At 39.2% G+C, this 24,686-nt stretch overlaps 1 protein-coding gene across 1 annotated transcript; it reads right to left on the bottom strand.

The window, feature by feature from the left end:
* Positions 1-1,512: 1,512 nt before the first annotated feature.
* Positions 1,513-22,817, bottom strand: aebp1a (AE binding protein 1a). The gene is made up of 20 exons (XM_059358659.1): positions 22,245-22,817; positions 17,224-17,469; positions 17,065-17,133; positions 15,436-15,489; positions 14,962-15,021; positions 14,796-14,855; positions 13,463-13,540; positions 11,764-11,873; positions 10,966-11,105; positions 9,478-9,562; positions 9,244-9,388; positions 7,361-7,440; positions 7,152-7,275; positions 6,844-7,040; positions 5,285-5,458; positions 5,063-5,188; positions 4,722-4,968; positions 4,170-4,309; positions 3,047-3,146; positions 1,513-2,950 (listed from the first exon to the last, which is right to left on the bottom strand). Exons 1-20 carry the CDS (start codon positions 22,492-22,494, stop codon positions 2,367-2,369), a joined length of 3,069 nt encoding a protein of 1,022 aa, XP_059214642.1. The 5' UTR covers positions 22,495-22,817; the 3' UTR covers positions 1,513-2,366.
* Positions 22,818-24,686: the final 1,869 nt, after the last annotated feature.

Here is a 24,686-nt window from a genome sequence, read left to right as displayed (position 1 = left end):
TATAATGTTGATCCAGTCCTCATTTCTTGGTTGCTCAGGCTTGAGCCATCTTCTGGTAATGTCCTTTTTGCTTGCTGCTAAAAGAATATAAAGCAGTTTCTTGTCTCCATTGCTAAAGCCGTCTAGTATTATGTTACTGAGATACACAGTTTCAAATAAATAGGGGAAAACAATTGAGAACACATTCTGCACATGATGATGAATCTCAACCCAATACCCTTGAATAATTTGACAATTCTAGAAAACTTGGAAATGATTAGCTCCTTCTGTACCACACCTCCAGCAGGCATCTCCAGTTCCACGGTATCTTTTTTGAGCTGGTGTAATAAAAAAACACAATATTTTTTCAACAAAATTCACGTCAGATATTTGACCCAGTTGAGTTTGGAAGGCTCCCTTGTGGACAAATGGGTTGTAGTCAGTTAATCCTTTAGAAATCCATGTTTTGAATCGGTCATCATGCATACCATCGCATACAGTAGTGTTCAAAATAATAGCAGTCCAATGTGACTAACCAGATTAATCCAGGTTTTTAGTATATTTTTTATTGCTACATGGTAAACAAGGTACGAGTAGAATTGCACAGCCTTGAGAGCGTGCATATCACGAATGCTGGGTCTTGTTGGTTTTCTGAGAATCTACTGCACCTACTGGTACCTTGGTTGAGAAAGAAAATCTACTTTTTTTTTTTTAGATTAATGACGAATGTGTTAAGAAATAAATTCCAAATAAATAAGATGCTTATCTCAGGAGTTAAAAAAAGTTATAATGGCAAAAACAATGCTGTTTTTTCCTGCATTAATGGCCACTTTCTTAGTAAAAGCTTTCATGGAAAAATAAAAAATTACTTTTTTTCTGAATAAATTAGACTGTTTTCTGAGACTAAATTACTTTATCATGGGCTATTTACTTTTTTAACATCCATTCATTTATTTTAGTGGTTATTGATATAAATATAAAAGTAATGCTTTAAAATACATTGTACTTACAATTTGTGTTATTTTAACTAAATAAACCCCTTTTTCCCCTTCTGTAAGACAGTGTAATAATATGTATTTGTCTGTAAAGAAGATACTTGTGAGTACCCAAAGAATCTATTTTCAATTTCTGAGAGTTATTTACCTCCCATTCTTACAAGATATCACAGCAGGGTTGGTACCAGTGGTATGTATGTTAACTTTGTTCCTGCACCTGAAAACTGAACTTAAGGAGTAGCTTGTTTACAAAACCAGGTGTGAGATTTTGGCGATTGTTGCGGTGAGAATCTGATTTCACTTCCTGCAGATGAGCGAACAGAAACATATCTGCTGTCTTCTGTCTGCTGCACCTGATACGATATATGATACAGTCTGAACCGCTAGCTTTAATGAAACTGTCTTTGGACTCATTTCATGTTTGGCTCTGTTTACATTTCAGTGTTTATTCAGAAGGTAACTTGCAGTTTCTGCTATCTGAATACATTTTGTCAACCTGCCACAGTTTCATCAACCAAGTGCTTGTCGTAATATTCACTGTGGCCACAAGAGGCCACTGCATGATATAATTAAGACAAAAAGTTGTAGTTACTCCATTTACTCTGAACAAAAGGTGCAGATATTAGTTATGAATCATTAGTTCTGTCTTTCATCCGGCTAGAAAACTACTTTTAATCTAATCTGCCGTTAGCCATGACAAAAAAAATCATCCTGCAAATAAAATGGTTTTTTTCAACAGGAGAAACTTTTTTCCACCTGTTTCACACATTATAAAAATTTAAGAAACGTAGAAAAATTCCAAAACCTTTTCTCATATGTTCTTAAGTCATAAACACAGAAGAGTAAACAAGTTAGATCAGACTTTCTTTTTCCTCATTTGCCTCTTTTTCTGTTCATATTAAGATCTTTAAGTCCTGTTACTGACCTATTCTGAACCACAGAGTGAGACACAGACTCCGGTTATTTAGAAAATAACTTCATTTTAATCAAATGCATTCAGCAGTACATTAAATCAGTTTAACTGAGGCCAGCAATCACACCGTAAAGCCATTAAAGAAACATATAGATATGCATACATTTCTAATGGAGGAGGCACCGAATCATATCCTGTTTGTGTCGTGACGTGCTGTTTATTCTTTGTTTATTTATCAAACTGGTGCTGCATCGTCTCTGCTCAGCAGAAGCTTTCTATTCCAGATCAATTCTCTGCCAAGAATTTTCCCCAAAAAACCAACAACACATTTATCTTATTCCCTCAAAGTCACATTCACTGCCCGAAAAGTGAAACCTAAATACTGAACAACCGTCGTTGTGTTGTGTGTTTTATTTTAAAGCTGTGATGTTGCAGCAAACTGAAGTGGTTAGTAGGTTTTACATGGATGTGTGTGGAAATCAATCGATCGTGAATTCGAAGGGATAGTCCTGTGTGGGCACCGAGTCGAAACCGACGCTATCGAATGGGTTCTCCGTCATCCAACTGTCCACCGGAAACCAGGAGTCGTACCAGGAGGTCGTTTTCTCTGTTTTTCTTGTTGTAGGCGCTGTTGTTGTCGTTGTCGTTGTGGTTGTAGTTGTTGTTGTTGTTGTTGTTGTTGTTGTTCTAGTGGGAATGAAGCCTTGACCGGCTCGTAACCGTTGCTGACGCAGCCGCCGTAAACGCATGATCCGGAGCCGCCGGAGCCGCTCTACGTTCTGAGCGGCGGCGTGGCTGTCGATGGTGGTGGGCGCGGGGCTGGTGGCAGCTGTCGTCTTCACCACGGTCACCTTGGGGACCAGTCGGATCGGCCGCTTCCCGTTCAGCGCCATGATCTGCTTGATGCGGTCCCAGTTGGATTTGGCCAAAGTGAAGCTGCAGGACGTGGCGCCGGAGTCGTAGCCGACCATGCATAGGCGGGTCTGAGGCGTGAAGCCGTCCGCTTTGGCCATCACCCTGTACTCGCCGGGATTCAACAGGCGCCAGTAATCTCCACCGACAGCTGGAGTGAGTGAAGGTTAACCGTTAGGAGCTGAAGTTAAATCATTACAGTTATCTGATATCATGCAAAGTGTCCTTGTTGTTGTACCGAACTTACCAGTTCTGACGTCGTGGCGTATTCCCTCCACAGAGACGGTGGCGTTACCAATCGGGTTTCCCTCCACGTCTCTCACTACGCCTTTTATCCCTCGATTTACCTGCAAGGACAACATATTTTAACTAAATGGAGCCACTTCCAACCACAGTATCATTTAAATCAGTTTTAATAGGACAAACAGCAATAGACAAGAGTTTAAAGCCACTATGAGTAGATTTTTTTGTGATTGTAGCATCTTTTAAATTATTCTCATGGCTTGAAGTTTTTGTTTGTAAAAAAATGACAAAATCCAATGGATATATTGGATAAATCCTTGCATTGGTTTCAGTCCATTGTTTCATGTATTAGTGAGACATTCAAATGCAAATCAGGACAGATCTGGGAGTTAAAAGGCTCAACAGATCAAATCTCTACAGGAGAGAGTCCTCCAACCCTTATGGCACAAGTCCTCAGGAATTTCTGGGTCCGTCACATGAAGCAAGGGGCACAGAAAGATTTTTTCCCCATTGACTTTAATTGGGAAACTTCTGTAAATCAGTGGAATATTTGTATTTAATTTGTCAAGTCTAAAAGAGCTGCATGATAGCATAATTTTATGCCCATTGAAGTTAGACTGGCAATCCATGGGCCCCATTGATGCAGAAGAGCTATAGAATTGATGTGTAATTTCATATATAGATGGCAAACTGTATGGGCTTCAAGCAACAACTTTCATAGAAGTAAATGGAGCCCTGCCTCGTCCTCTAATAGTGCGTTTCAAAGGTGACAAGTTCTCACATTTGGGAAAAAACAAAACCACAACTTATTTAATACCTAATGCAATGTGGTCCAACTCTCTAATGGTCACCTGTATGCTCAGTTTGCTCCAAACATGCAAGATTTTGCAATACAGTGTTATCCCTAATGGCTGGACAACCAACAGGGAAGAAAACATCCTGGCAGTAAAAGTATTCAAGATGTTGGGATGCAGCAACCACTGGAATCCAACCACCCAACATTGTTTTAGACCAACCATACCACTTTCCTTGTGAAGAAAAGAACTAAAAACCTGCTATGGCATCCATGCCCTCTCTCAAGTCTGCAGGGGGCATGATTGTGAGTGGGATTGAAGTCCGGTTCTTACTTGTTCGATGAAGGACAGCAGAGCTTCGCGGTTGTTTTCCCACTCCAGCGGCAGCTCACTCTCATGGGGAAACTTGTCGCAGCCCAAGAAGATGGAAAGCTCAAAGCAGTTGGTGTGCAGGTAGCTGAAGTCATTCATACCTGAGGAAGAGGACAGTTTGATGAAGTATCAGTTTACTTACACCTGGTGTCATGCAGATGGCTTTTATCTATTTATCCCAGGTATGAGCAGTGCTTGACAAGGCCCATTCTGTGTAGCATTCAAGCACTAGGAGGTAGTGGTACCTGACTTATTCAGGCCCTAACCCCTGATCTAAAACCATCTAATCCATGGTTCAAATGAGTGCTGTACCATGGGGGCTGATGAACCTGTGTTGCTTGCCTGCTTTTTCCTCCATGGTCATTTTTGGGTACATCTGATTCTTAACTGACTTTGAGGTTATGTAGTGTATAGACATCCTGAAGTGTACAGGACTATTGGCCTGGGGACCCAACAGAACAAATCAACGAGCAGGGATACTCTGTCTTTGTTTCCCTCTGTGTGAACACTTACTGCCCACCACCGGTTTCCAGCTGGCTCTGTTGACAATGCCCTGCCCAGCAGTGATGTCATCCCCGTGGCAGGAGCCTCTGTAGGTCTCCGTCATGGTCAGATGGCTGTGGGCGTACGACATCGCCAACCACCGGAACATGGCGTCGTCTGCCGTCTCCCTCAGAGATCCCTCGTTCTGCCGCTGGATGCGAGCCCACGTCTCCTCATTCATGTCGGAGTTTCCTCTCCAACGCCGGCTGTCGGTCAACTTTAACAACATCATAGGGGTTATTATTGGGTTATTAAATGGCTGATGAGGTAATCTACGTGTTTATTGGTGACTTGTTGTACAATTTGCTTACAGATACTGGCGGACGCTGCATATCGAAAGGGTATGCCACCAGTTTTTCTCCTCCTTGCAGATTAGCTCCCAGCACAAACGGTGTGCGCTCCATCCAGGAAATGATGGATCTTGTTTCAGTTGCGAGCTGCGAGAACAAAAAGCAGATAATGTTTGAGGATCGGCACACTATGTTGGATCAAAGTGGTGAATGGACTCTTGGCGGCTTTAAAAACAAACTCACAGAGCCGTTGAGGAAGTTTTCTGGCATGGGGATGTGGTGGTTGGGCACAATGCGAGGGACCCAGCCTCGGTCCTCGGCGCCCCACAGGATGCTGTTCAGGTCCGGGAAGTTCTGGAAGATGTCGTAACCTTCTTCGGTCCAGTGGCCCAGAGCCCAGTTCCCCATCTCCGAACCCTGGAGGACGAGAACAAGGACGAGAACAAGGACTGTGTTAGGACTGCGTCAGCCAATGAGGTCATGATTCAGACATGATTGTTTGTTTCTTTGTCTGTTCTTGGACATCGTTAGCACAATATCACAAAAAGTCAAAGACAAATTTGAACATTGGCCTAATTAAGGATGGAAGAAGGGAACATCAGTCCTACATTTGGATGGAAAAAAAGTCCATTGGGGACTATAGTGCAGGGTTAGGCAACCAGAGGCTCTGGAGCCACATGTGGCTCTTCAGGCCATGCTCCCTATAGCTGTGACAACAAAATTATATGAAATTAAACAGTTATTTCTTTACATTTTAATGTTCATTTATCATTGGTGTAGGCCCAAAGCAATTTGTATCCTTTAGTTGTAAAAATGTGCTGCTTATATACAGCATTTTTAACATTTTAGTCAACTAAAATGTGCAGCATAAGTTACAAAGTCTACGGCCCGACGCCTTAAATTCTAAATTTTACCAACTTTGTCTAGTTTGAGTTACTGCATTCTGCCAAAATCATATTAAGAAATGCTCATTATGACCTATTAGTGATGCTGGTAGGCTAATTAATCTTCATTGTAAGGCAGAAAATAAGGTTTGTGGCTCCATTCAGACATTTTTTCTCTTTTTATGGCCAACAATGGCTCTTTTGTTAGTAAAGGTTGCCGACCGCTGCTATAGTGCCTTTTTTGGGATAAAAAAGAAGTTCATAGGGGACTATAGGCCTAATTCTGGGATGGATTTAAAAAAAAATGTTGCATCATAAGGCCTAATTTTGGATGGGAAAATACATTTCTGACATTTCTGACAAAACACTGGGCCTCGATTGGGATAAAACAAAAAGTTTATGATAACTTGGTGTGGAAAAACATTTATGGAGTAACATAAGTGCTAATTATGAATGGAAAAAAGTTTTATGAGGGACAACAACAAAGGGTTGCAACAAAAGTTATTAAGGAACTTTAGCATCTAATTTAGAGTGGAAAGCAGTTTGTAAGGGGATATCATGCTTAATTAGGGATAGAAAAAAGAGAGAGAAAACATAGGGCCTAATTTGGTATAAAGAAAAAGTTAAGAGGGACAAAAGCGCCTCATTTGGTATAGATAATATTGTCCATGGGGGACTATAGCACCTAATTAAGGGAGGAACAAAAATTTGGATGGAGAAAAAAATATACAGTCTGCCTGTTAAAAAACGTTCTTCATGCAGTTGGAGCCCCTTTATTTCTCCTCCGTCCCTCAGACAGCCTGAGTCCACCACTGAAAGATGATTCAACAATTTTAACCCATATTCTCCGCACTTTAAGCTGCTTTAGTTGCACAAACATTTACAGTTATTGCTCAATATTTTTATGCTCCATCGCACCATCTCGAAGGCCAGCTCGTAGGCGTCGGGGTTGAGTGAAGGCACCAGATGTATCCTCACTCCGTCCACCAGGCGGCGCACTCTGGGGTTCTCGTCGTTGTACTCTTTGCACAGAAACTGCATCAGCAGCAGGAGAAGCTCTCGACCCAGAGCCTCGTTACCATGGAGACCAGCGCTGTACCGAAACTCAGGCTCACCTGGAGACAGCGAGAACAGCACGAGTTATTTTTAAACAACATCATGAATCCTGTGTGTATCTGACTGAACTTTGTCACATTAACACTCTCAGTATATACTTTGTGTCGTACCGGTCTCGTGCTCTCCGGGGTTGTCCGAGATCTCCATGGCGTACATCTTCAGACCCTGAGAGCTTTTACCGATGTTGTAGATCCTGGTGATGTTGGGACACTCTTCGTTTATCACCTTCATCATCTGTAAGAGAAACAAATATGTGATTTTGAAGAATTACAATGAGACAAAACCTTTATTTTGTTATTGATTAGACTTTAAAACAGACCTGTCTCATCTCCTTGTAGTTATGGTGTCTGAAGTCGAGGTCATCTGACGGGTTGACCTCGTTCTCGCTGCGGTAGCTGCCTGAAACAAACAACATGCTGAGAGTAAACTAGAGAAGATGCTGCAGTTAATGTTGTGTAACTTTCTGGTGTAAATCTGCTTGTTATGGGATATAAAGATAAGTGGCATAAGAAGTATTCTGAAGAACCTCGAAGATCTCTGTCTTGTGCTCTCTGGCGACACCTGTGGTGATAAACGGTAACTGCAGGTGTGTGTTTGAAGTTTTATCACTTTTTTTAATTGTTTGTTCGGTCATCGTAACATCTAAGCATATACTCAATTTAGCAATAGATAGTGACTTGACAGACATTTATTGAAATAAAAATCTTAATCTTAATCTCTTTAAAAATCTTTATCTTAATCTCTTTACTTTAATTAAGTAAAAGTAACCACACCACAGTGGAAGTCCTGCATTCAGATTTTACCAGAGTGAAAGTATTTGCACCAAAACATACTAAAACTAACAAAAGTAAAAGTACTTATCAGGCATATCTCACCAATATTATATAAATATTGAGACATTTTTGTGCTGTTGGTTTAATATTACAGCTGGTATAGGAACATATACTGCTGAGTGGCTTAGTCCATAATAATGCATCATGATTTATTAGTTGATTATTTTTACATTAAATCTAAGTCTACAAAGTAAATTACAGTTTCTTTAGTGGAGTATAATAACACATTAGTAAAGTAAAACCCAGATTCCTAAAAAGTTTCCTTTAATGTAAAAAAAATATTACTACTTTGTCCTCTATAAAAACTGTAAAGATAGTATATTTAGGGCTAGGATTTTAACTGATGTAGTTTCAGTTGTGTTTTAGCCACATGCTAAACAAGCAGAGCTGCAGAATCTAGAATATTTTACATTTCAAATGAAGGTGTTTTGGCCTCACAGCTTTTCTGTTTTCAGAAGAAATTTTCAGCTTGAGCTCAGAATTAGTTAAAGTTTTGGTCTAATTAACCCTTTCTCTAGCCCTACACTTACCTGTCCAGGTGGCTTTTTAGAGATTAATGTTCAAACCAATAAAATCTACAGTCATGGGAAATTATTAGTCCACCCTTGTTTTCTCTAATTTCTTGTTAATTTTAATTCCTGGTACAACTAAAGGTACATTTGTTTGGATACAATGATAACAACAAAAATAGCTCATTAGAGTTTAATTTAAGAGCTGATATCTAGACATTTTCCATGGTTTTCCTGAAAATAACCAAACTCATTATCAATAAAACTATGGAAAATGTCTAGATATCAGCTCTTAAATTAAATTCTTATCAGCTATTTGTTCTTATCATTATATCTGTCCAAATAAATGTACCTTTAGTTGTAACAGACATTAAAATGAACAAGAAATTGAAGAAATCAATGGTCTGATAATCTTTTTCATGACTGTACTTTTGTTGATATAAATTTAGAATTTGATGCATTTTTCTTTTTCACGTTTACATAGCGTACCAACTTCTCTGGAATTTCCAAGAAGTACTTAAGTACAGTACTTGAGTAAATGTGTAAATGTGCTAAGTTACTTTCCACCACTGGTAAATGTTGTAACTTTCCTCCTGTGTTTCAGTTACGTAATACACTCTGTTACACTGAGGTTATGAAGTTCAACTTGTGAAACTGTTGGACGAAATCATCTTAAGTAAAAGGTTGGCAGGAAGTCGTGTTTTTTCTTCCAGTGCAGGATGACATATTCCTGTTAGGAATGAGAAAGTGACTCACGAGGTCACGAAAACCTGTAAAACTGCAAGTTTTAAACAGAGTTTCACGTTTCCTCCTGCCTCCAGCTCTTCAGCTCAGTGGTGTTGCTGTGTGTTTTTACTCACTGGGCAGCTGGCAGGCGAGCACCTCGGCTCTCAGACACAAGCTGCCGTTCCAGCTCTGAGGCAGGATGCGGATGTAGCGCGCCACCACAGGCGTCGCAAACTGACTCATCACTGGCGTGTCCTTATCCACGTTCCCGTAGAACAGCTGCAGGATAATGGGCAAACACAGCAGAAGAGGAGCATTACTATCTATTCATTTTATGCTTTTATTTGTGTGGTTTAACTTCTCCTCACCCATTCAGCATAGCCGTCATCAAGTGTTGTCCAATCACGGCTGTCGTTACTGAATGCCACAAAATACGAGGACATGAAATCCTCCCTGCGGGGAAAACGAGATGATCAGAATTTATGCAAACATCATTTACAGAATCAGAGACTGTATTCATCTGTGAGACAAACCCCCAAAATATGCCTTTTTTCATCTCTCCATTATCATTTTTTCCATCAATTTAGCCATTTTACACAATTATATTCTGCACAGAATATCATGATGTCATATATTTTTTAAAGCTTAGACTATAGTCTATCTACCAGTCACATTTTCATGACACTGAGGACAACAGAATCTGACCTTTGACCTCTAACGCTGCCATAGGGCGAATCCTGAATGCCTCTGCAACTTCTCTTATATCAGAACTTTTATTGATCTGATGTGCTGATGGGTTATTCCAATATGAAGAGCACAAAGGGAGCTTTATAATTATATATTGCACGCATAACCACAATTGCATGCCAGGCCCCTTTATCAGGTCGTTTTCACCACCCAGGTGTTTATGTTGACCTTCTGCTCCTGCACATGCTGCATATCCAGGTATTTCAAATTATATTTAAAAAAAAAACTGCCAAAGAAACACTACAACCTATAACAAACTGTATATAACATTGGTATAACATCTACAGCTGTATGGAATCAAATGGGAACAACTCAAACATGTCTTTGTGAAGAATAGCACAGTTAGAATGACAGAAATAAAATAAAAAAGTTGAATTTCTCTGATAAATAATCTTTAGAAATTGGAATAAAATGGAATTTGTATATCAGCACTTTTCTAAGTGCCCACAAGTGTCATGAATATGAAAGAGAAACAGTTTTCTTCACATATTCTACATATTGAAGTGTTGTCATGTTTCCAGCCTTTCCTGCCCTCTTATCTCGGCTCTGTGTAAACATCCTCTCCTGTCCTCTCCTCTCTGCTCTGTGTAAACAGCCTCTCCTGTCCTCTCCTCTCTGCTCTGTGTAAACAGCCTCTCGTGTCCTCTCCTCTCTGCTCTGTGTAAACAGCCTGTCCTGTCCTGTCCTCTCCTCTTTGCTCTGTGTAAACAGACTCTCCTGTCCTCTCCTCTCTGCTCTGTGTAAACAGATTCTCAGTGAATATTTGTCACGTGACCGTTGGTCTCAGCAGAATCAATCATGTCTTCACAGTGTCTCTGAGGAGCAGAATTTAATGTTTTTAACAGGATCTGGTTAGTGCAAACGCTTTATTTTAAATGGCACATGGAGAATAAAGAGATTCTGACACAGATATAAAAATTTTAAGCTTTGTTTTGGTCATTTTTATAACAGAAACTTTTGTAATCTATGACCGTTCAAGGTCTGCCGGAAAGTTCAAACTCCGATGACAATGCCTGTTTTTTATAGTTTCTTTCTACGATAAGTGGTTTGTTTTTGGCGATAATTTGAAGAAAACGTTCTTAGGGGTTCAGTCCCAACACTGCACTCACAGCTGCTCTGAGTTTCTCCCCTGAGTGATGACGCCGGTGAACTCCACCTCTCTGCGTGCGTCCACCTCAAACCAGTGCGTCCTGTCCTCTGGGTCGGCACACCAGCCTCCGCCGTACAGGTCGTCCTCGTTATCAGAGCCCTGCACGCAAATACAGGCTTCATATTAGGGGTGTGCCATATTGTATCGTTCACAATAATATCGGTATATTTTTTTTATGGTTAAAAAAAAATGCATATCATGATATTGGCAACATTCCTACTTCTTGATGTAGTGGCGTAAGGCTAACAATTAAAGTTGTTTTAATCACAAAAAGCTACTTACTCCCTGTCGCTAAACACATGCAGCTTTCAAAATAAGAGCACGGTGTGTTAACAGAATCCACCACAGAACTTACAAAAAGACTGTCAAAATAAGATGCCTTAAATAAAACATACAAGAACCTTTATTGTCCTTGACAAAATGTCATTCAAATATGCCCCCGAAATCTAAATGGTTATTTTTTATTATTTGCTCATACTCAAGAGTCAAGAGTACATTTTTTTGTACTTGGCAACTCTTGAGATTTGCACTTCACACTACATTTTAGATTTTTATTTTTTTATACAGACAAAAAAAAAATCATATTTCCAATATCTTTTTAAGTATTTCGTAATATCGTGAAGAATAATCGTTATCGCAAAAATAGCCTGAAATATTGTGATATTATTTTAGGGCCATATCGCCCACCCCTACTTCATATAATCCAAACATGTAAACAGACAACAAGAGCTTGTTTCACAGTAGGTTCTCTGTCTACCTGCATGTTGAGGCGGCCCCTCTGAGCCGTGAAGCCGTGGCCGGCCTGAGAGGAAGCCAGCAGCTGGTCGTCCTCCACGCGGTGGGACTCCAGGCCCAGAGGAGGACACTCTGAGAGGGAAAACACAACACAGGCTCTGTTTAATGTTCCAGAAACATTCAAAACACTCATTAGCTTCATTCTCAGCCCAGCAGCTTAACGAGTCTGTCAGACGCAGTTTTTCTTTTTAATGCAGACGCAGTAAAACATGTTGTTAAAGACAAAGAGGACATATTATGGTCATTAAACCATAATTTTTGGTTTCTATTAGAGTATGTTTACATGCTTTTATGTTCAAAAACATTTTTTTCCCAGGCTGCTGTATGTATGGCATGCTTTCACTGAGATGCTCTGTTTTTTTAAAATACCTATGTCTTTTAACCATTTACCACCTAAGCCTTTAAAGGGTAACACATTTTAAATCTGACATTACACAAAAACTAAAAATGCAAGACAATCAATTTTGTTCTTAATCTTTGACATATCCAAGACTGTGATAAAAACAAATGCCCCAGCCAAAAATTATTTGTGATTTTTTCCCCATAAACAACACCAGTGACACCGTGGCATTTAAAGGGTTAAATGCCAAAAATGTTTAAACGCTTCATAGTTTTGAGCAGGCCAGAAGTTGTGTAAGAGGTTTATGCAGGAAAAAAGGAGAAAAAATATTAATCTGTGAAGTTTATAAAAATGTTTCATATATATATATATATATATATATATATATATATATATATATAATTAAATTATCATTATAATTGATGCATTTATGTAAGCTGCATTTTCATTTTTGTCAAGATAGGGCTCATTTTAAAATACTTAAATACTGTTAGTAGAGTAAAAAGTACAATATTTGTCTCTAAAATGTAGTGAAGTAGAAGTATAAAGTAGCAGAAAATGGAAAGTAAAGTAAAGTACACCTCAGTACTGTGCAGTAGAGCAGCTATTCTCAACCTTGGGGTCCCGACCCCAATTGGGGTCGCGAGATGATTTCTGGGGGTCGCCAAATCATTTTGGAAGTCAGCTCTGTCTCCACTGTGTTAAAATGTTCATGTGTTCATGTGGTTTAGTCTTGTTTGTCATTTTGTGTCTTTTTTTTTTGGTCATTTTGTGTCTGTTTTGGTCATTTGTGTCTTTTTTTTTTGGTCATTTTGTGTCTGTTTTGGTCATTTGTGTCTTTTTCTATCAGTTTGTGGTCAATTTGTGCCTTTTTTGTCATTTTGTGTCTTTTTTGTGTCTTTTTGTGTCATTTTGTGTCTTTTTTTATAATTTTGTGGTCAATTTGTGCCTTTTTTGGTCATTTTGTGTCTTTTTTTTTGTCATTTTGTGTCTTTTTTCGGGTCATTTTGTCTCTTTTTTGGTCATTTGTGTCTTTTTTTTTATCATGTTGTGGTCAATTTGTGCCTTTTTTTGGTCATTTTGTGTCTTTTTTTGGTCATTTTGTCTCTTTTTTTGGTCATTTTGTGTCTTTTTTTTGGTAATTTGTGTCTTTTTTGGTCATTTTGTGTCTTTTTTGGTCATTTTGTGTATTTTTTTTAGTCATTTTGTGTCTTTTTTTAGCAACATGCATGTTAAATTGGGGGTCGCGACTCAAAAAGGTTGAGAACTACTGCAGTAGAGTGCTTGAGGAACTGTACTTATATACACATGTAATACTTACTCTTTGGCTCTGTGGGAACAGAGATCTGCTTCAGCCTCTCCTCTTCCTCCTCCTCCCACTTCTTCCTCAGCCGCTCGGCTTCTCGGCGTGATGAGAAAACAATATGTGTCAACACATGTTTTCACATGGAGCGGCTCTCCAGCCAGACACACAAAACCAACAAAATATTTCCATATGTGCTCGTACAGTTCACCTTCAGCTCGACAGCTCCACTCATGCATTCCTCATGTGTTTCCTGTCTGAATGTGGGTTACTTTAAATCTAAAGGCAGTCTGGATTTCAACGCAGATATTCAGAAGTTTTCATTTGATTTGACAGGAAATACCAAAAAGTTGTGTCAGACTTTAAGAGTCTGACTGATCTTTGATATGATCGTAACATCAGGCAGCTGCTCTCTTGAGTTTATGCAACAATCCACATTCTTCCTCCTCTGACTCATCCAGCGCTGCTTTTATTATCAGTGGCATTGATAACAAGTCTGTGGGAGCACAATCTGCCAAAGTGATGAAAATAATTACTTAATATCACAAAATAATAACTTAGTATAGGAAATATAATGATTTAGTATTTAAAAAATAACCTATTTTTTCACAATAATGACACAAGCTTTCTCAAAATAATAATTTAGTATCCTAAAATAACGATTTTGAAACGGCTTCAAACTTAATTTTTTAGTATTTTAAAAATAAAGATTTAGGTTTTTAAAAATGATTATTCAGTATTTTTTTCAAAACAATTATTTACTATTTAAAAAATAAAATTGTATTTATTTTTTTAATAATAACTTATTTAAAAAAATAGTGATTTGAATTTTTAAAATAATGATTTAGTATTTTAAAAATTAATATTCAGTATTTGAAAAAAATATAAAAAATAAAGTTTTTGAAACAATTACTCAGTATTAAAAAATAATGGGAAAAAATGTAATCAAAATTAAAACAAATATTTAGTATTTAAAAATATTTATATAATTTAGTATTTTCAATTTTTCAGTATTTAAAAATAATAATAATATAATAATATATAATATATTTTTAATGACCTAGTATTAAAAAAATTGTTATTTTAAAATACTAGGTTAAATAATAACTTAATATCCCACAGTAATGACACATGACTTAGTATTTTCAAAATAATATTCAGTATTTTCAAAATAGTGATACAAATATTTTTCAACCTAATATTTAAAAAAAGTAATTACTTCGTATTTCAAACATACAGACTAAGTGTGTATTGTTTTGAGACACTAAATTAATTAATATTACCAGGGGACTGAGGGGACTATTTTCAGCATCAGATTAAACGATTTGCAGGATAAAATTTAATGAAAAACCTTTTTCTGCCTTTTCTTTTCGTGCTCTCTCCTCCTCCTCTTCTTGTTTCTTAGCAGCCACTGAAACGAGAGAATCAAACACAGAAAATAACTCAGCTCACTGCCATGATTTATACCTGCAGTTCATTCAGTTATTGTTGTAAAGTTTTATAAATGATGAACGTACAGTCAGCGTAATCGTACTCTTCATACCAGGGACCGACATACGGGATGGCCGTGGTTTCCTCTGAAATAAAGAAACAAATATGTGATTACAGACTTTTAACTTCCACCCAAGAAACTTTATAGACAGGTTGCACACCAACAAAGAAAAAAAACTGAAATAAAGTTCAGTTGTTACCCAGTAAAGTGCAAAAACAATACCAGAAGGAAGAAAATTATAAATTAACAGAAAAAAACTGTACTTCCAAAAAAAAAGAAATGACAATCAACATGGATAATAGTACATTAATATTATTGATGATAATTACTGTATATTATTGGATATAACATTATTTTTCTCTTGAACTCTTTAAATTAACCCAATATTGAAATGTCATTATGTGAATTTTTGCATTTTTCTGCAACTTTTATCTCCCACAAACACACAAAAAAAGTCAAATAAAACCATTAAAAACACATATTTAATGACAGTTGTTACCTGGTATATACATGATGACCTCAGTGGTTGTTGCTGCTTTCTTATTGTATCTATCTGTGAAGACAACAGCATTGCATTATTTTATTACTATCATAATATTTTTCTGCAAAAAGTCTGGCATTAATAAAATGAATAAGCTTCACATCAGCACAGAAATCTGTTGTCATTAATCTGCAGGAAATAAGTAGTTTTATTTGTATTCTTTATTATTTCCCCAGCAGTCTGCCCTTTTATTCACTTGTTGAAAATAACTTGATAATAGTAATTCATGGAGTGCAGCCTTTTCCTGCTTTGATTGAGTCACTACATCCGTTTTCACAGCTGCTCATAAAAAGCTCCATAAAACTTTTGGCTCTGAGGGAGGACAGTACAAGTTGATGAAGAAAAACATAAAGAGGTTTTAGTTTTAGAGCTTCAGCTGCAAGGTTGAAACACAGGCGTCATGCAATCATGCAGTGGGAGCATGCATTCAGTTTTTAAGAATCTGCTGATTAAATACGTAAAAAATATATTTCCAAACTGAAAAGCTGTAAATCAGAGGTTAGGAGTTTAAATTGGACTATTTTACATTTTTTGTAGAGGTGTTACAATTAGTCAGATGTTAGTAAAAGCAGTAATACTAAAGGGTAAAATTTGCTATTAAAATATATGTACTTTTACTCTGGTAATTGTGGGCCTTTGAGTCATTTTTCCCAAACAAAAAAAAATTTACTTCTGAGAGTAGATTTTTGCAGAATGCGTTTTACTCACAATTGAGTAAATTTGAAAAAAATATGTATAAATACATTAATACTATATGTTATATTGGACCACTCTCAGTTCTCAATACTGATACTTGAACGAATGAGCAGTTTATTAGAGCAAAACAATTTGCTGACAAAATTTCGCATGCGTGATTCATTTGCAGACTGGACGCTGAGGGGTTAACATCTCCTGCTCTGACTGCAGCTGGGAGAGACTGCTGCAGGAGGACTGGGCCGCTTGTGAGTGCTTTGGGACGGCGCCTGCTACTTGTTAAGAAGAGTAGGAACGAGTCTCCAAAAGTCTCCAATAACACCAGAAAAATTTGCTAGATTTGTCGCTAGTCGCTTTTTTGAAAAAGAGTCTCTAGAGAGTCTGAATATTCGCTAAATATAGCAACAAAGTCGCTGACTTGGCAACACTGCTTGCCGCGTCGGTCTGTTGTCACATTAACTCCGTTGGTTAGCTGCTACAAAAGTACCTGTATGGGAACAGAGGCTGAGTGGAACTAAATGGTGGGCGGAGCCAAAACACTCAAGCACTTACCAAAAAGTACTCAGAAAGTACTCAGTGGAAACACGCCTTTTGTGTCATTAGTCTGGTTCCTGATTTGAAACTTTAATGGAAATAAACATGCACTTGGGTGCATGTTTGATCCTCATACATTTATAAACTATAATATACTCTTTTTTACAGCACTAAATGTAAAAGTGACTTTAAACCATTACACTGAATTGGGAGTAAATTAGGAATATTTGCTTGCATTAGGGAGACACTTGGTCTGGATTTTTATGTGATAAAGTCTTGGCTCCTTTCTAACATTTATGACTACAACTTTATTTTGGTAGCGAGCTCTAAAATCTCTTCAGGGACCCATGAAAGTCTCACCCAGGTCTGGCTCGACTGGCTCCGTCCATGCACGGGCCATTGGGGCCATCGGGGTCACGGGTTTGATCACTGTGAAGATCAAGTAAAGAGTTAAAACTCAACATTTCCATCTATATCAACATTAAATGTTAGATTCTCTTGAGTTTTCTGTGTGCATACGTGTGTCCCAGCCCAGCTCCATGAGCAGCCGCTCCTCTTCCTCGTCCACAGACGGTTGTCCGACGTCCGGCTGCACCGTGGTCGTCACCTTTGGTTTCTTGGTGGCTTTGGGCGCCTTCGGCTTCTTCGTGGGTTTTGGTGCTTTGGGTTTCTTTGTCGGTTTTGGGGCTTTTGGCTTTTTGGTGGGTTTGGGAGCTTTCTGCTTCTTTGCTTTGGCTTCTTTCTCCGCTGCTTTCTTTGCTCGGGCTGCAGAGAGACAAAGAGTCAAAACAGTTATTTAAACCAGAATACAATGTCTGTATACATGGCCATAAAGCAGCTTCTTTAGACATTTTATTGGAGGCTTGTATGAACTTTTACAGTCAAATATTTCTCTTTATTTCTTCTTGTCTGTTTATAAGAATTTACACTGTATCTATAAAACAACTCAAACAGGCGACCATAACATATAAAAGCAGCAGGACCTGGTTCTGAAGGAGAATTCAGTCAGTTCATTGGTTTGTTTTGGTCTCAGACCAAAAAACAAAGTGTTCAGAGTGGAGAGCATTGCCAAGGTCTAATAATGTCCCCCTTTGACAGTCAAAACTGTCCAGACTACATGACGGAATAGTTACATAAGAGGAGACAGTTTGATCTGATGGCAGAGAGAGAGAGAGAGAAAGGTCATGAGGTCAGTGGAATTAAACAGATTTTTTCTCATTAAAATAATTTGTTGTTGGACATTTTGGGAAGGACGCTTGTTTGTTAGTTTTCTTTCCTAGCAAGAAGATTGATACCAGATAAGATAAGATGTTCCTTTATTAGTCCCAAGGGCAAGGGCATTGTCCATAGACTCCAATGTAAACTAGAAATACTAGTTGCAGATGTAGTATAAAGACTGCAACTCCGTTTAGCACAGGGGTGTCAAACTGATCCATGAACTTGCTGGTGTGGCTGCAGGTTTTTGTTCCACCTGGTGCACCAAATGAGTGAAGAAAGTTCAGGTGATTGAACGAGTTGTACCAGGTGTGCTTCTGCTTGTTTGGAACAAAAACCAGCAGCCACAAAGGCCCTTTTAGGGTCAGTTTAAGGCCCCTGTTTTAGGGTGTGCAGGAGTGGAGGTTGATGGGTCGAAGGAACCCCAGACTTGACCCAGGAGACCAGTGTTCATGTCCCGTATCACACCAAGAGTCAGTGTTGTTAACTGGAGTCAACCTCTGTAACTGGGTCTGGTAGTAAAGTGTGGAACCCTGAACCAAGTGGTTTTATTGTGTAAAGTTAACTGTTTCCTGTAAACATAGACATTTGATTTGAAAAGCAACTATGCATGTAACTAGTAGACACTGAAACCACAGTTAAATTCCATGTGATGCAAAGATGTAATCTCTTTTACATTCAACATAATTTTGAGATTCAACGCATCACGTACAGTGTCAACATTTATTAAGGGGCTGCAACTCACAAAACAGTTTAACAAATGAAAATTAGAACATTTGAAACTTGCAGTGTGGAGCTTTTGTCTCCCTCCTCTGGTTGAGAGACTAATTACACAAACACTGCTTCCAACCAGGCGGCAACCTCCAGGTCTGAGCAGGGAGGCAAACCAGGAAGTGCCTTAAGCTGCATTCTACCGAAAATTCCAGCAGGGGGTGCTAAGTTTGGCTGTACAAATATTTCTGTCCATTAATTTCAATGTAAAATGAGAAAACTTCTCACTTGATTTATTACCAACAAAACTATGGTCTCAATCACTACTAAAAAATCTTCAAGACAATTTGATGTTAATAGTTCAAATAATGGCCCCATTTAGAAGAAAATAGAAGATAAAGAGACATATGATTTGGGGCATGGCTCTACAGGTCACAGGTCACTAACAAGGCGAGCCATCATCAGAAGAGAAGCAGAACAATTTACCGGTTTGGTCTCATAACTTTGATCCTTTCACACTGTATTTTCCCTTAATGACAGTTTAATTGAACAGGCAAGTCTCAAGTCAAGTCCCAAGTTCTACAGTTTGAGTTTGGAGTCCTTCAAATTTTGGACGAAGTTGGAAGTTTTCGCCTCTCCGTGTGTATCCTTTGCATGTTTTTCATACTACAATTCATTTTTTGTTGACCATTTCATAGTTTTTAGACCCAAATGAAACTGTCTTTGGTATCATTTTTACCAACTGGCGCCATTCTTTGACCGTTCTTCTTCATTGGTTGTCTTGCAATTTGATTGGATGGATGCTGTCGGATCAAAGTAATGTGGGTCGAATTTGATTGGATGTTGTGCTGACAGCACACGTCAAAGTCTCACACTCCAGCTTTAAGTTATATTTTTGTGTTGTGCGTGCCTTTACTTTCCCAGACATTAAGACAAAAACATTGAGGTGAAGAGACGCACTAGCAGATGGACGGAGGCGCTCTGAGAACCTTCAATCAGCTCATGGTTTCATTACACCTCCTCAACTGCCTGATGAGAAACCTCTTAAGTATGAAATAGGTGGTTTCAGAGAGGAACTTTTAATTCACCATCGTTATGTCACCATCATCAGACACAGAAGGCGGCTTGTTTCCTGATGTTTCTTAAACACAACAACCCCTCACTGCCAGCCCATTACTCAGCCACTCCTCATTACTGTCAGTCACCTTTATTTCTGTGACTGCACACAGAAACAACATTACACAACACGCTGCAGGTCCAGGGTTCGGATCAGACCTAAAAGTTAATAGTTTTATGGCAAATGGAAATGGTTTATTTGCCAAATGATGTGTGTGTGAGTGGGCCCTGGACCCCTCTAAGTCCCAAAAGTCCCGGGTTCACTACATTTTAATGGCAAACTTGTTAGGAAACCATGGTCCTGTTTTGAAGTCGTTTCTGAGTCAAAATGTAATTTATGAACCAAATTCCATAAAATCATCCCAGTACTTTTTGAAATACAGTATATATAGTGGTTGGTGAATGGACAGACTGACAGATAGAGAAAACATAAATAAACGTAATAAGTACACATACAACATGCCCTCTTACCTAAATGACAGAATAGGTTGTGTCCATATGACTTTCTGAACAACACATATTGGAATTACTTTTTTTAGGAAAATACCATACTCTGTGGGTTTATTGTCACATAACTAGCAACAAACCAACAGATGAGTTTTTAAAAAACGTGTTAATGGTGATGTTTAGTCTCACATGGACACAAACAGTGGTTCCTGGGTGAAAGTCCTCCTTTATGTGGACTTTGTGGCTCTTTATACTATTTACTAGACCTACCAGGTGATTGAGTTGCTTCTTGGCAAAGTGTCTTTTAATAAACTTTTATTGTGAAAGAAATTAATGAAAGGAGTGAAACTGTAATGTCCTAACCCCTGCAAAATGGCTCATTTCACTATCAGAATGTGTTTCATTCGGTCCAACAACAATTGGAAATTTGGGAATAGCAGCACTATTAAATCATTGTATTCCCATTAAAGTTAACGGATCGCTAAACCCAAAGTAGCCGGTTTGAACAGCAGAAGTTTGTGGTGCACTTTATGAGCCCAATAGATGCAGAAGATGCAGGTATTTTTATGCATGTAAGTCCAGCTTTTTTGGCTTCATGCACCACTGAGCTGTTTTCATTTGAATGAACAGAGCTCCGCCTCCATCACTGTATCTAGTTCTCTTTATACATCCATGGTTCAGACTTTGGAGCCTCTCTGTTATTATTTAATAGCCTTCATGAGTATTGGCACAACTCATAACAACTTGCTTTGTGCTGTAAATGGAGCCTTCATTTTCCGACCCCGTGGCAGACAGGCCTGCAGGGAACCAATCCAAATGCTGATGGTGTCTTTATTTTATTACCATTACATTGTGCAATCAACATTTACTTTATAATGATACATTTCAGCAAAAACTTCTCTAATGCAGCTTTAAGATTCCCAACTAATTCTGTGTTTAATCCACTCAGAACAAACTAATGTAAACACATTTGGGACAACTGGAGACTATTGGATGGATTTTAAGGTTGTGGTCATGTGGTCTGTACTTAATGGGAACTTTTAGGTTTTGGGGGGTAGGAGCCCAACAACAAATATTCTGGGCATACATACAACATTTTTTTATCAAAGTAAACAAAAGATAACAGCAATGTGAATTGATATGCTGCAGAAATGTTAAAATCTTGGCTGATACAGATGTTGCATGCTCAGCGAAGCCTTCTCTAGATAAACAAAGCTTGAAAGAAATGAAAAATAGTTTTTTGGGTTTCAGGTTTAGTTAATTATGGCTTTTATGTAACGTAGCTGGCTGCTAAGGCTTGTGGTTTTGCCTCATGCAGCGGAAAGTTAACATTCAGTGCATCAGTCCCATTTTGCATCAATGCTCCTGAAAGTGGGCCGCCTCGTAAATCCTGTCTGCTCACTTCTGGAAAATCGTAGTGGAAATATTTCTGCTGTTGCTCAGACTTTGTGTTTTTCACATTTGTGTGTGTGTCTTCCTCTGAGACATGACTGAGGAGCAGACGCCGCTCTCGCTGTAAAAGCTCGTTCTCTGATCATTGTGCCGGACAAAACGAGCCACTAAAAGTTTTTAAGAGTTGTGAACACGACCTGATGTTCCTGGCAGAGAAAGCAGGTCATGTTAGCAGCGCTTCAGTCAGCCTGCCAAGAAAATGTCAGACCACCAACTGGAAGTTTCTGCCCCGTCATCTCTGAATCACTGAGGTATTTTCACCAAAACAAAACCCCCAAATCTTCTGCTGCTCTGGCTCTGAAATGCAATCCACTGGAGGTTTTAGTGAGCGTGTGGAAGTCAGCTAATCATCGGAGAGAGAAAGCTGGAGACAGAGCACGAGATAACAGAGTTCAAACCAAATGTTTTCCTGCCTCAGAGATTGATTGCAGCCTTTCCTGTCTGTGTATCCTCAGAGTGTTGGCTGCACGCTGCGGCTGCAGGCGCGCAACAGAGCAGAGGCCACAGAGGTCAACAAAAACCTGCATATTTATACTTTAAGATGCTTAAATTCAACCACAGATTGACATCCAAGCAGAAGACTTTGTGCTCCTTCTTACCTGCCTCAATTTCCTCAGGTGTTTTCTTCTTCTTCGGCTTGGGCTTCTCCTGTTCCACCACCTCAGCAGGTTCGTCTGACATTTCAGCAGCCCCGTCCTCCTTCTGTCCTCCGTGCTCCTCCAGATCTCGTGGTTCTCTCACCTGAATCTGATCTCTGGAGAGTTTCTTCTCCTCCACATCTTCTCCAGCACTCACCAGAGCGCAGCAGAGGCTCAAGCCCACCAGGACGAGCAGCACCTCAGCCCTCATCTCTCCAACACGTACTCCAAGAAAAAATCCCTGAATCTCAACTTATAAACGCTCTAGACACATCTGACCAGCAGATGCACAGATTCTCTCGAGGTCCCTAAGAAGACATGAAAGGGACAGCGTCTGCAGAGAACAAAAGGATGAGCTGGTGGAGGTCTGGAGAGCTTCCTCTTCTCTGATGCAGAGTCGGCGTGCAGAGAGGAAGAAAGCGTTGTGGGCTGCAAGTTTTAAAGCAGCCTCCTGGTCGAGCTGGAGAGGAGGAAATGTATCTGTCTGGAGTGGATTTTCTCTCCCGCAGCAGCAGAGCAGCACACCTCCCTCCTCCTTCTCCTCCTCCTCCTCCTCCTCCTCTCCTACATATTCTTCAGTCACATCTCTCCCTCATGGCCCTTCACCCCCTTTTCCCCTCACCCATCTCTGAGTAGAGGGGAGGAGCATCTGCCACATGTGACATTCCTGCGAGGGAGGGAGGAAAGAAAGAGAATTAAACATTTTACTCCAGTTTGCAGTTCTTCAAAGTATAACAAAAAGACTAGAGAATGACCCAACCAAAGTGTAGTAGATGAAAATGTATTAAACAACAGAATACATTTAAAACGAGCTAACGCTTCTTCTGAACTGATAAACTTTCTTCAGGATCTCTGCTTGCCTCCTGCTGCACTCTAAAGAATGAATATGAGGTTGTAAACAATGTGGGCACAGAACATCAGCAGAGGTTGTTATTTTCTTGCAAGTTGCACAAACTTTTGGTAGATTAAAGCGAGACAAGAAGTTCAATTTAAAGGCAAGTCAGTGCACTCAGGAGTTTGGCTGCTGCAGCCTCATTTACTCTGTAAGACCAGTAGCTTGTGATGTTTAAAGCTGCATTCATTTAGTTGTTGGTTGCATTTGGAGGCAGCAGAACCAGCAGAATGCAGAACTGTCACATCCAGAAGTTGTTATGGTCAATGTGGTGCATTTAAGAGACTTACTACCTTCTAGCAATGCATAAGAGACTGTTTAAATGGGACATATGTGCTAGCCCTAACTTTAGAGAAGTAGTTTTGTAACCTAAACCTATTCGGTTTCATTTCACTTTCAGTTTTGGTTGAGATTTAGGACACAAAACCTCGGCTCTGAGGTTAGGACTAAAGATTCCTGGTTAGGCGTTCTAAAAGACAGTTTAAAAGGTTAAATAAATGCACTTAACCCTTTATCAGGCAAAGAACTATATTTGGTAACTTCAGGTAATATTTCGAGAAAAAAGTTGCAAATTTACTAGGTTAAAGTGGCAAATCTACAAGAAAAAAAGTTGCAGATTTAAGAGATTTAAAGTGGCAAATCTGTGCGAAAAAAGTTGCAGATTTACGAGAAAAAAGTGGGAAAAAGGCAACTTTTTTCTCCTAGATTCACCACTTTAACCCTTAATAGGGTACTCATTGAAATACTTGCAAATTCCAAACCTAGAGAATATTGGAGGATATTACATACTGCCAGAATGTGTAAAAAAAAACATATGAAAATAATACTTTGAGAAAAAAGTTTACGAGATTAAAGTGGCAAATCTACGAGAAAAAAATGCGCAGATTTATGAGATTTAGTAGCCTGGCTAACACCAGACCAAATCTCATTGGAGATTAGGTCTGGACACCTGCTGTTTATTTCTCCGTAGAGGAGGTGTGGTTTACGATCCTCCGGAGCCGTTTATTGGACGCTTAGAATGTCTATCAAAGCGTCTGTAGGTAGCTCTTAGCCAATCAGATCAGTTATACCAGATGACGTAGTAGAGCAACAGAAATGGATGTTTGTTGTGTGTGTGTCTGTGAGAGAGTGTTGTTTGCTGCTTTGCTTCTCCAGTTCTCGCTTTCTGCAAGATTATTTATTTTCACGCTTTATTCCCCCTCATGTCATTCAGCCACACACATCCACTGATTTTATGGGCAATAATCAAGCTGCTGCGGGCCTCTCGGCGGCTCCGCTGTCCGCGGTAGCGGGGCTATTAGCCGTTTGCGGCTATTAGCGGCTATTAGCTATTAGCCGCTAACGGCGCTAATAGCCGCTAGCGACTCTAATAGCCCCGCTACCATAACGGCGGTGATCTTAGCGGAGCCGCCGAGAGACCTTTCGACTTTCAACTTTAGCTCTAAACTATTTAAAACACCGTCTTCAGCTAAAGAGAGTTTCGCGTCTGCAGCAGCCATGTTGGATCCGGA

This window comes from Centropristis striata, chromosome 19 (assembly GCF_030273125.1).
Source record: "Centropristis striata isolate RG_2023a ecotype Rhode Island chromosome 19, C.striata_1.0, whole genome shotgun sequence".
Taxonomy (NCBI): Eukaryota; Metazoa; Chordata; class Actinopteri; order Perciformes; family Serranidae; genus Centropristis; species Centropristis striata.
This window is presented reverse-complemented; position numbering and strand designations above follow the sequence as displayed.

What these genes read in the sequence shown, in the direction of transcription:
- aebp1a (XM_059358659.1), bottom strand. Translation starts at nt 22,494, where the DNA reads ATGAGGGCTGAGGTGCTGCTCGTCCTGGTGGGCTTGAGCCTCTGCTGC. An exon ending in GGTCATCATGTATATACCAG is followed by an intron (nt 15,022 to 15,435) that starts GTAACAACTGTC and finishes TCTTTATTTCAG; the next exon opens with AGGAAACCACGGCCATCCCG. An exon ending in ACGAGCTGGCCTTCGAGATG is followed by an intron (nt 5,459 to 6,843) that starts GTGCGATGGAGC and finishes CTCGTCCTCCAG; the next exon opens with GGTTCGGAGATGGGGAACTG.